This window comes from Scomber japonicus, chromosome 1, assembly GCF_027409825.1.
Source record: "Scomber japonicus isolate fScoJap1 chromosome 1, fScoJap1.pri, whole genome shotgun sequence".
Taxonomy (NCBI): domain Eukaryota; kingdom Metazoa; phylum Chordata; class Actinopteri; order Scombriformes; family Scombridae; genus Scomber; species Scomber japonicus.
The window spans coordinates 14,675,993-14,688,528 of NC_070578.1; the positions used below are offsets into that span (position 1 = coordinate 14,675,993).

At 40.0% G+C, this 12,536-nt stretch overlaps 1 protein-coding gene across 3 annotated transcripts in view; it reads right to left on the reverse strand.

Moving 5' to 3' along the window:
• The window catches only part of trpm7 (transient receptor potential cation channel, subfamily M, member 7), a 37,573-nt gene that overhangs the window by 11,967 nt on the left and 13,070 nt on the right, over positions 1–12,536 (reverse strand). For 2 of the 3 annotated variants that reach the window (XM_053320258.1, XM_053320266.1), the window contains exons 6-21: positions 12,075–12,199; positions 11,726–11,897; positions 10,423–10,597; positions 8,823–8,946; positions 8,388–8,460; positions 7,072–7,172; positions 6,514–6,648; positions 6,343–6,396; positions 6,117–6,257; positions 5,842–5,976; positions 5,289–5,566; positions 4,960–5,188; positions 4,045–4,200; positions 3,519–3,662; positions 755–883; positions 324–575 (exon numbers count right to left, since the gene is read on the reverse strand). In XM_053320258.1, the coding sequence (XP_053176233.1) occupies positions 324–575; positions 755–883; positions 3,519–3,662; positions 4,045–4,200; positions 4,960–5,188; positions 5,289–5,566; positions 5,842–5,976; positions 6,117–6,257; positions 6,343–6,396; positions 6,514–6,648; positions 7,072–7,172; positions 8,388–8,460; positions 8,823–8,946; positions 10,423–10,597; positions 11,726–11,897; positions 12,075–12,199 (2,423 nt within the window). Of the gene's footprint in view, positions 1–323; positions 576–754; positions 884–3,518; positions 3,663–4,044; positions 4,201–4,325; positions 4,509–4,689; positions 5,189–5,288; positions 5,567–5,841; positions 5,977–6,116; positions 6,258–6,342; positions 6,397–6,513; positions 6,649–7,071; positions 7,173–8,387; positions 8,461–8,822; positions 8,947–10,422; positions 10,598–11,725; positions 11,898–12,074; positions 12,200–12,536 lie in introns of those variants that run through there. The other variant, XR_008321476.1, reaches the window with a different exon arrangement.

Consider the following 12,536-nt stretch of genomic DNA (forward strand, 5'->3'; position numbering starts at 1 on the left):
AGCGCCTCAAAATCATGGATGTAAAATAGTGAAAGCTTTTACACTGTAAATCTTTGCTCTTAATATGAACACAGCAAAGTGTTTCTGTTCAGGCATGTTAAAGACTAAAATATGAAACTCAGGGCCAGCTTTACAAAGCCTGCTTTGTAATGGCAACAGCATCTTACTGTAGAGGCAGTTTAGTTTTCACCTGAGCTACACCCTGCACGGCCATTGTGAAACAATTCTAGAAAGCAAATCTGGCACTCAGTGTCACCGTGAAAACTTAATCTATGTTATGTTCAGTGATTCTCATAATTATTCCAATACAAAAATTAACTCACCATTTTGGCAATCATCATAACATACGGTCCAGCTTGCTGGTTGACAGCCAGGATGTCGAGAAGTCGCACGTACCAGAAGATGATGTTGAGACAATAAACTATCCTGCCGGGAATGAAGGCCTCCCCTCCACCCAACCTCAGGCCAAAGCCGATAAAGAAGGTCATTATGGCCAGAAAGTCGGACAGATTGAAATAGTCACTGAACCACACCTTTATCTTCTGACTTATTTTTCCTGCTTCAGACATAAACATCTGGGGAAAAAGGAGAAGGAGGTATAATAATAATAAGCTAGTCAGTTTACAATCTTTTGGGAAATCCATTTGAAGGACAGGATAACAGAAAGGAACAGGTATCAAAAGCTACCGTCTGCGCCATAGTTAAGAATAATTAATAAAGTAATTTTTAAAGAGCGTGAATGCGTGAGAAATACCTCTCGAATCTTCTCAATGGCAGAGGTGAAGATGTAGAGGATGACCACCCACTCTTGAGGAGAAGGCCATTCAGGCATTTTCACCAGGACCACGTATGAGTAGAACATCAAGAAGCACAGGTAGAAAAGCTGACCACGAGAGACACACAAGAATAAGACTCATCAATGTTGGACATGGAGAGAAAATTCTTCTTCAAATGTGAAGAGGAGTCATTTGCCCAAAAATGGAAGAATGTAAGTGGCCTGTGTTGACAAAGAGCCTGTAATTCAGACAGTTCCAGAGAGGGCCTTTCTCTAACTAAAATATTTAGAGACAAGTTCAACTGAGGCCCCCGAAAAGGTCTTAACCTCATCGTAGCACTTTTGGTCGGGAGCAAGTTGTTTTCACTTGGCCTCTGAGCCCTCAGCGCTCAGCTGGAGGTCAGCTGTATGGATGAGGGCTGTGTGAGGGAGAGAAACTTCATCTTGTCTGTCTAAAGCAAAATTCACAGTATGCTCTCAGAAGGGATGGTGGAAGGGTTCGGGGGGGTTAGGGTTACATAAGGAACTAGAATAGGAACTCTTAACAAACTAGTCATTTATAGACTTCATTTTAATACCTGCGTGTAAGAGACTTTGTGTTTATTTATTGAAAAGGGCTCAATAAATAAAATTATCAATTCAACAATAATATATAAATAAATGTACTGTGTATCCTTTCAATGCCTTACTCTATTTTCATGTTTTTTGTTGTCAGCTCCGTTACCTATATTTACATAAATTATTTTAAAACACTGAAGCTAATTTATATAAAATATAAATAAGGTGAGAAATTATAGACTAAGCACTAAAATATTAAGTTTGCTTTTTTGATTTGTGCTGTAAATGTGTACTTGTTCAACAAGATGTTGGACCTGGTTCAGATCACTTCAGATTACTTTGTACACCTTAGAGCAGCTTGAAAACGTGTGTTTTTATCTTCTGTATGGAAACTCAGAAAGCCACATGTTCGCATTGTCTGCTTTTAGTCTATATGGACCCTATTTTTGAGTTTGTACTAAGGAACTACATTCTGTTTAAAATCGCAGGATCACCATATTGCTGACTGTGGGAAAGTATGAAAATTACCATGCAGATCAGTTACACACACACACACACACACACACACACACACACACACACACACACACACACACACACACACACACACACACACACACACACACACACACACACACACACACACACACACACACACACACACACACACACACACACACACACACACGGTTGATTTATAGAACTTGGAAAAGGTCAACCTTTTCAAAAATCTGCTGAACCTTGAAGCTAAGAGTGAAGTGCTGGAAAAATCAGGCATTAACCCTACAATCTGATGGCTAAGTCATTGAGTGCTGGACTGATGTGTTGAAATCAGGATGGAAGCAGGTATAGCAGATGTAGATAAGCTATATTACATAGACTAGCGGTTTCAGTGATGCTATCAGCACATTTCAGTCCTGAATAGCCTGTAAAACAACCCTGACCCTGCAAATAGGACTCAGTGACAAAGACTCAGTTCCTGAGAACTGGCCTCGGGCTTGAATACATAAATACATGTAAGGCAAGTGAGAAGAGATGAGTGATAACCGTGTGCATGTGCCGTGCAAGATGATGTGTTTCAGAATAAGCTTAAACCATTACCTTCTTTCTGATCTGGTTCTTAAAATAATCTGAACATGTTGTATGCAGGTTAAGAAGCGCAGGTCATGAACTCAGAGGAAATAACGTGACAAGGTTCATGCTCTCCATCGATGATTCCTAATCACTCTATAAAGCAGGAGTTACTTGTAATGTTGTGGTGATGTTTGATCAGTCAGTCTGGGATTTGATGAAGAGACAGAAGAAATTGAGAACCTTAAGTTCTCTGACATGCTTGGTACAATCTACCTGCCAAGTGCCTTGAAAAACTTTTGTTCAGTTGATTGAACTTATGAAATGAAATGATGAATAAAAACTATTCATGACCTTATTTTTGACAAAATCCTCACTTAACTTTTAGTGACGAAAACTTTAGCACAGTATTTCACAAGGTGGATTCCGAGATGTGTGATCGTGTTCCCTGGGCTTTCCTGTGGGAGGTGCTGTGAGAGTATTGGTCCACTGTGTGAGTCATTAACTACTTTTATACACAGTGGTAAGAGAGCTGTTTTGCCATTCTTAGTATCTCACTAATTTCTGTGTGGGCGTCTGATAAGACGAAGTTGCACCTTGTCCCCCCCACCAGTTTGTGGTATTCATGGGGAAACTATCAAGCGCAGCCAGACCGCAAGCTGTCTGGTTCAGCGACATTAAGCTCCAATTTTGACCAAATCTGGCAATCCGGCACTACGACGCAGGGAGCTGCAATGGTAGGGGTTTGTTGAGGTACCAACGAGGCAAGTTGAATACATTTGAGTTACAGACTACAGATTAATGCATTTAAAGATTTATCAGAAGCCAAAACACTGTGCAGCAGTTTGTACAACTCACAGGCAGAATTTTACAACTCAGCAGCAACTGTTTTATCTTTTGTCATGATGATTACATGGTTAACAGTTCAATATGGCCAAATTGGAAACTGCAGCATGATGTTGGGTTGTGTTTTAGAATCAGAAGGAAAGATAAATGGTTTGATTGACTGACTGCTATTCACAATCACACTCAGGCAAACCAACAATGAATGGATGGTTGGATGAACAGGGAGATGAGTGTGCACATATGCTCTCTGCTGTCATTGTTTGCATACCGTATTGGACCAGAACTTGACAATGGGAGCATGGTAGAAGGCATATATCTTCCTGGTTAAAGGCAGCTTCCTGGAGCGAATGTGTGTCTCCATGTCAGTCTTGGCCTCAACATGATCGTGGGATCTGGACTCCTTGAACACATCCTGCAGGGAGGTTAAAAAGGCCCAAAATTAGACAACACCAGGCCACAATGTGGACAGAAAATGACAGACAGAGAGGGAGAAAGCAAAGGAAAAAAACAAATAAAATGCACGAGTGGAAAAAGTAGCCAAATAAAAAAAACAGAGAAAGGCTAACAAAGGAATTTAAAGTTTATTACATAGCAGTGAAGACACTTGTTCACAGCTCATTATCCATTTAAAACAGTCAGCCTAAACTGTAACAAATTGACTAATTTCCTTATTCCTCTACTTGCTTTGAAGGCAGGAGAGGCCATATTGTTAGGGTTTGAAATGACAATAAGATGAAGAACAGAAAAGGGTGATTGATCAAAAAATAAAGAGGGAGAATCTGAGCAAATCCAACCATTTGGATGTCTTCAGCTACGTTCTGGAAGTTGTGTTCGCTGTCCTCCATGGTCATCTGGTGGTCGTCCTGGCTCTGAGGGATGTGAGCCATCTCAGCCTTGGATTTGTACTCCAACAGTAGGATTGCAGGAGGCACCAAGATACTCAGTATCACCTGCAGACAAACAGTCCTTTGAATTACACACCTTAATAAAAAAAAGTAATTCAATAAAAGGTTTTTTATTGTCCAAGTATAAATCTACAAATTTGAAATGAGTTTTGTGGCTTTTTGTAAAAAAATTTTGCTTTGTCAAGTACAAGAACAATACAGGGTCAAACGGTGATGGAATTGTTCCCAGGCTGATATAAAAATATTAAAATGTTTGATACTATAAGTGAAACCAACAGATAAGAAGAAATGACAGCATGTTCACTGCTTGTGAGTATCTAAGTCAAAATAACATTCTACATTTAAGAATAAAACTTATTTACAGTGCATTAATAATCTCTTTTTTTATTTATTTATGACTAATTAATAAGCTATAACCTTGCTGCTGCACCTTAGTTAGACAGTTAAGAGTTAAGACAAGATTCCCAACATAAACTTTTATTTCTTTGCATCATCATATATCAGCTAAATGACACTAACACTTCAACAAGTAACTGAACGGAGACTGGCATTAAATATGGAAGCAAACCTTTACTTGAGCCACAGGAACACTCCACCTGTTTCCAAAACTTCACCAAACGCAAATATTAAAGCATTACAGAATCTTTATTGTATATATTAAGCTGTGAATATTGGTTTTAGCACCTTCTGAGGTTCAACAGTGTGAGTTCAAGACATCATGGCCCTGGTTCCGCACTGTTGTTACTCCAGCTTTTCTTTCGTTACCCACCCCTCGCCCCAAAAAAATCTGGAGTGAACATGAACCTTGTACCAGGAGTTCTTGCGCATGTTTAGCCGTCCCATCCACATGTCTGACAGCAGCATCTGGGTGCAGGTGTGAGCCACAAAGGGCCGTAGGTGGGAGGAAACAGCCAACTTCAAACATGTGGAGTTGCTCCAGTTCTTCAGCTCGTATGTCAGCAGCTTCATGGCCATCGTCTCATCCTGCCTGAACGACTGCTCCAGCAGGTCCACTGCTAACGTCCCAAACTCACTGAAAAACATCAGAGCTGTTTGTACTTTGCTTTTTCAAAGAAATTTCAGAAATGTTATAACTTTCATTGCTTTGATTTTAAAGCCTCAGATTCACTTACTTTGAGTACTCCTTGAGCTCTTCTGATGTGTCGTCCACCACGTCACTCTTTTTGGCTTCGTAGCCCATAGAGCGGCAGAGCTTACAGGCCACCAAAGCTTTCGCCATGTTCTCCTCGCCGTGCTGCCAGAAGAAAAGTGACATTTTCTGCCTCTTCATCAGCACAGCCCACACAAGCAGCTCATTGAAAGGGTAGGGAAACCGCCGTGTCTCTGGGTCGTCTATGTCTACGATCTCTTCTTTGCTCCTCTTTTTGTTCTGCTCAGCGGTGGACTCCAGCTGAGAGGGGAAGCCAGGAGCAGTAAGAAGGGTCAAAACAAGACAAATGTTAGTCTTGCAGCTCTTAATGATTCTTTTTAAAATCACTACATGTTTTTACCAGACAACAAACAAACAAACCACAGAGAAGGCTCTCAGACAAATATAATATGAAAATCTTGGTTTATCTTGAACTTACTTTAAAAGCTTTCTGTCTACTTTAAACATGAGCACACAGTGTGTGGGCAGCTCCAGTATAAAGAAGACATTGCTCTTTTTTCGAACAGTGAGTTTACCTTGGGTTTGTATGGCTGTGCAGTCTTGATGAAGTGGTTGTGCCTGGTCTTCTCCTTCTTGTCCGCCTGCATGCTGAATGACTCATGACTTTTCCTCAAGTGAGAACCAGGACCTGCTGTGTGGCGCCCCGACCTCTGTGCAGGGTATGAAACATTTCCATTATTCGTCTTCACTTACTTCCAAATTACATTCTGTTAATACCTTAAATAGTTAAACTGTTGCAAAATTAACACCATAAAAGATGTTTTGGACAAAAGCAAATGTTCCCACTCACCCTGCTGTTGCCTTGGAGATTGTTGTAAATCATTCGAAAGCGTTTCCTGGTGTAGTTGCACCTGTAAGTCCCGCCCATCAGGTACTCGATAACCAGGCCCACGTCAATCAAAGTAATCTTATAGTTTGGGGGCAGATGACTCTGTAAAAAGACACAGTGACAAAGTGAACAATAAGATCTAACAGACTATGGTCAACATCATCTGATGAAAATCATCTGACTCTACCTGTTTAACATCTCTAACCAGGTGGAGGAGAGTTGGATTATTGGGAGTTTGTTTCTAAAAAATAAAAGAAACACAAAGCTTTACTACATACATGAACAAACATTTTTTTTTCTTTTACAAACAGCCCATCTGTTTAATTCAGTGCATGTAACATGTTTCATCATATTTTACCATGTTGTAAAGCTCTTCCAGCCGATTGATTGTCAGGAAACGGTGCATGCTCACACCGTTTTCTATAAGCAACTTGACAAAGTCCACCCTGTCCATCACGAGTGCATCTAGCATCGCTTGCTCTAAGGAGCTCACCTATACACACACACAAAGACAAACATGCTGTTATGAAGCATATCTTTTATAGCAAATCATTATTTATAAACAAATATGATAAGGGAGAGGAGCCAAAATATGGCCAAAATAAAAAATAAATATTAGCTATACTGCCTTTCACACAAGAGCTAGAGTCCCCAAGTTTGAAAACAAACATCACCACTGAGGGCAGCTTATAATGGCAACTGTAATAGGGTTCATGTTACAGTTAAGACAAGCAGCTCATGGCAGCCTGCCCAAATCCAGTCTTCTGGCTCTTCAGTCGGCAGATCGTGGTCAGCAGAGATTCTGGGGTCGTTTTGGGGCGAGTCCAAAGGTTTGGAGCGAATAGTGAGCTAAGCAAACAACCATGGACGTTGTGGCTCACACAAAACACAAACTCAAACAAACACACAAACGTACCAGGAGCTGCTGTCCATACACAAACACATGATTCTTGGCAATGTCTACACGGTCCCAGGCCAGAGTCAGGACCAGCTGATCGAAGGCAGATGCGTTTGTGCCTGAAACACACAGGTATATGTACACACATTACACACACACATTAACGCATATTCATTTCCAGGCAAGTAAAGCCTTATTAACTGTGTATTTCCTGTTAGCCAGCTAGCAGGATTAGAGGGGGTTAGTAGAGTAGGGCCGGGGCAATAATACAGTCAATTACACACTAATGCAGCAACACAGCAGATTAGACTACAAAGTAAATCCCTGTTCAGTCTACTGCTCTCTTCCACTGTGATCTGCCTTATTGTCCTCTGAATCTAATGATGATGTTCCCCTCACACAGAAGTGATTGTCTGAATGTCAAACAAGAACCAAACAGGAATCCTGGAGGGCTAAAATCACCAAATTGACTAAATTGATTTCCAAACAACCCGATTTTTCAGGCGTAAAAATCTGTACATGAAAAAGCACATATGCTTTATACTGTGGTTTTAACAACAGTTACATCCAGCCTGCTACATGCTGCCTGCTGAGTAATAACTAAAGTGAATCAAAGTAAGAAAAGAGAGAAGATCTTTAAACAGCACTCAATATTCTTTAAAGTGCTTGAGAGCTTTCGAACCCCAGGGTCCTTTTGATCGTAAGTTACTGTTTCACAGAGATGAATGTGCCTCAGGTCGACAAATATTTGCCTGAGTGGGCTTTTCAATCACTTGTAGTCCTCAGACTGTCTTTAGAAAGTCTAAACCTGTTTTTCAAGCCAAACACATTCTTGGCTTTGGTCTACATAAACTGGAATGAGGGTGAACACCCAACATTGATTTGCTGCACCATATTTATACATTTCATGAATCCATGAATAATTCCTTTAAATGTCTTAGTGTCAGAGTTAACAATATAATAAAGAAAGGAACATCTTTTCTGCAGCCTGTTGGAGAAACACAAAATGGGAAGGATTCAGAGAAAGAAGGAAGAGGGATAAGATGGAAACATGTAGCTTTGTGACTGACAGTGTTGGACTAAGGAGGCCCTGTGAATGCAGGCAACATGATCTCCTCAGAAACACAAAGAGAAGGGCACACAGGGGGACACTCTGTTCTCAAAGCATATCTATATCACAATGAAAACATTAAGTCTTGAAATCTTATAATCTTCCAATGCCAACAAGCTCAGCCTATGAATAGACTGAATCAACTTCACGTGACTTTTACTCTCAATGCAATGTTTCTTTAAAAAAGAAAAAAAAAAGGTTCAGAGAGAAGTCATCGACTAACCTTGGAGTAAAGCCCTCAGAATGGCTACATCAATGTCCTGGTGATCCTCAGAGCTGATGTGAAACACAGTGATCTGTTTTACAAAAAACAAGATAGTGCTTATTTATCATGTTCCTGCTGACATTCTCCAGATGTTTACTAAGTTTTTTTGATATAACATCAATTCATAAAAAACTAACAGCCTAACAACTTTCAGCTGATGTCGCTCATGGTTGCCTTGGTTCTTATCTGTTACCTTGTTTCTTTCACTACTGTTACCTGTTTTTACTCTGGGGATCAATAAAGTCTTAAACTGCATTTGATCACAGTGATTTATCTATTATATCAGTAAGTTAGTTTCCACAACTTTTTGTTATATTTAATAAGTGATTCTGACACTTAATTATCTCAAGTCAAATGAAAGCCTGGTCATTAGGTAAATGTGTACAAACTTACCAATTCTTTGCTCTTCATGCACTCCATCAGAGTCTGAAAGAGATGGATGGCATCACTGTGGCTGAAGTTGAAGGTTTTCTTGATGGTTGCGATGATGTCTGTCTCCACTCCATCAGGAAGACCACTATAGAAGAATTACAGGATGACATAGTTACTTGTTAGTCTGCCTGTAAAAAAATCAATACAGTATTTCAAATCTACATGTTCTGTCTATGATATGGATAACACAGAGATCAAATGAACTTAGTTTTCTGGCCTTAATCAATAACGTTGATAGTGTTGATCTCTAGAGAATGAGTGTGTGCCACTGGGTGACCTGACGATGTCATCAAACTTTACTTGTAAATAAAGATTATTGTGTAACATTTAAGGGAACAGTCAGAGTTTAAGTTAAATTTAGATTGTGAATTTTGGGAACAATAGCTCGACCTCAACAACCAGGAGTCATAAAGTGAAATTAACTCAGGGATCAACCCTGGCCTTTCACTGTAATGACACTCATTCATTTTGAAGTTGAGCATGTCACCATGGAGATTGGGAAAAATGGCATCATCTGGGAAATGGGGAACTTATATATACTTTTCTGCTGGCAATCTTGGCTTACTTTATTATGCATTAAGAGTACTGAACTTTTTAAATAAAGTTCAAATATGAAGAACTGGTCCAACAGACTGTACCCAGAGTCCAATGTATGTTTATATTGCTTATATTTGCTCATTTTATAGGAAGTACTTTCTTGCCACACTTTCTACTCCTTTAATAGCCATAATGTGCTTCAGCATCAATTATAAACCTCTACAAATCAGTTAAATGATTTCATTTACAAACCATTTCTATTGATTTCTATATTGCTTCTAGTGTTAAAATCATTCATTCTGTGCGAGATAAGATTTTGCATATCCGCCAATAAAAAGATTGAAAAACAGCAGCACAGAAATAGTGATAAATTTTTCACGAGTTAAACTCCACCATCATTTGTCCACATGATCTCTGTCCAAAACCATCAAAGCAGAAATCATACACAACAATAGCACGAGGGCATTTTTCACATAGTGTTATTATCTAACTACATTTTGCAGCATTTTATGTAAATTTCATTGGCTGGGTGAACATGTCCGCAGATTACATTTATCACAAATTAAACTATTTTTTCTCTTTTATAACAGGCTGGGCTGTGGTTGGGTTGTTAGAAATCCTTCTGGGACCGAAATAGATCAGAGCCACCAACAACGCTGCCATCAAAGGAGTTACAAAAAAAAGAAAAGAAGAAGGAGCAAAGATCATCACTGTCTGCAGCACTGCAGTGAAACATTCATAACCATACTGACATTTTTATCTACTACACATCTAAATATTTCATAACACAACACTTGCTGAAACCTTGATCTTACTTTTGGAAACCTCAAATATGATGGTTAACATTAGGTTTTCTCTATTTTACTCAATAAATCAACACAGTACAACAGTGTTTGGATAGATTCAGCCTTGGCACACCATCCACAGTCATCATTTTCTTTCCCCCGCCTGCCTCCGTCTTCTGTGATTGAGTGAGTGTGTGTGTGTGTGTGTGTGTGTGTGTGTGTGTGTGTGTTTGTCTTACCCTCCCTCCTCAGTCTGCTTGTGGACGTAGGCCAGTATATCAGCAGCTCGGCCAGTCCCCTCACACACCACCACTGGGACAGGAGGGCTCTCCTGAAGGTACTCCAGCACGTTCAGGATCACATTGGGACCCCCCTCAAAGATCAGGGCCACAACAGGAACACCCTGACCAATACCTACAAGAAAGTGAACCAAAGGCCAGCTGAGAGTTGGAGTTTATGTTATATCATTGCATTCTTCTACTAAGCCTTTCACCAAACGCAGCCCCACCCAAATGACAGTTTGTGAGGTCGAGATGATAATGACCATTTCAGTGTTATCACCGTGCTTCCACCAAGTTTAAAAAAAAACTGACTCTGTGATAAGTACACCTTGTTTAGATCTGTCTGAGGGTACAGGACATCCTAGAAGCTGCAACACTAATTCACTACTCAACTCAACTTTATTTATATAGCACTTTAAAACAACCACAGCTGAAACAAAGTGCTGTACATAAACAGGGACATAACACAATTAACAGGAAATAAATACTAAAATAATTGTTAATTGTTTTTAAAATAAATTAAAAACAATAAATCAATAACTAAAAACAAACCATAAAACAGTAAAACAGGAGCAGAGTCTCATGCCGGGTTGAAAACTAAGGAATAAAAATGGGTTTTAAGACGAGTTTTAAAAATGGACAGTGAGGAGGCTTGTCTGATATGTAAAGGAAGCTTGTTCCATAACAGAAAATGCTCTATCCCCTCTGCGCTTCCGTTTTGACTTTGGTACCTCCAGGAGCAGCAGATCAGCTGACCTGAGGCACCGAGCAGGAGCGTAGGGGTGAATAGCTCAGAGAGGTAAAAAGGGGCCAGACCATTTAAAGATTTAAAAACAAATAAAAGAATCAAATGGACTCCAGTGGAAGGAGGCCAGGATGGGAGTTATGTGCTCCCTCTTACGTACTCCAGTCAAGAGTTGAGCGGCTGCATTTTGCACCAACTGGAGACGTGCGATGGAGGACTGACTGACTCTATTAAACATTATAACCTTTTTCATACATAGTCCCCGATAAATTACAGCAATAATCTTTAAGGCACCACTAGTGCTGTTCACTATTCACATACGCAGCTTTATTCAGTAACATTTCTATTTTGCACCCGATTCAAAATTCAACTGAAGAGAGACAAACAAAATGAAAGAAAAGAACCACAGACTACAATGGATCTAAAGTGATCACGTACAATCTCATTTTTCTCAGAAAAACGAGTGGGGGGGAACTGTTGTACTTGAAGAAAGCTTTCCATTGCCGGTTTTCTTACGTGCATGTATTCTTTGGAGATTGATGTGCTTCTCCAGGTCCCGGCGCAGTTTGACCTCGGCGCCGTACCTGCCCACTGTCCCATCATCCACCAGGAGGAAATGGGAATGGAGACTATTGAGAACATTTAGTTTGCTGAGAGGGTTCAGTAGCGTCTGATATGGAGCGTTAATCTGTTGTGTGGAAATTAAGTGGTGACAGAGAAGTAGAAATTAGATGCTGATTTTAAAAAAACAAAGTAACAATACAAAAAAACCAATACAATATCAAATAGTAAGGTCATTTGTTGTGATATTCTTAAAATACAGGGGACAACAATTAGAAATTCGATTTTAAGAGATGTGTCTTACGTCTCTGCCGATAAGATCGTTCCTGTTTTCAATGACTCCCCACGGAGCTATCCCAATAGTGCAAATTTTCTTTGATGATTTCGAACAGTGTTCTTTGAGAGCGTCTCCCACGTGCTTCGCCACACCTTTAGACAGGATGCAAGAATCGGTCAGTTAACTTCCATGATCTTGGACAGGTGACTTTATTACTACTTAATCTTAGCCATGCCTCACTAAAAGTCTCAGTGATAATTACATAATAATAAGACTGACTTGTTAACTTATATATTTGAGTTTAAATCCATGACTGGTAAAAGTGTGCTAGATCCCAAAGCTTCTGTGGCCAATTTGCCTCGAGCGGGGCAAGTCCGCAACAGGTACATCAGTCGTGGAGTTGTTTATGAACCACAATCCTCAGCTGATGGATCTCATGGATTCAGCAGTAATTTGTGAGCCGGAGGACTGTCCCAACTGGTCCAGGTG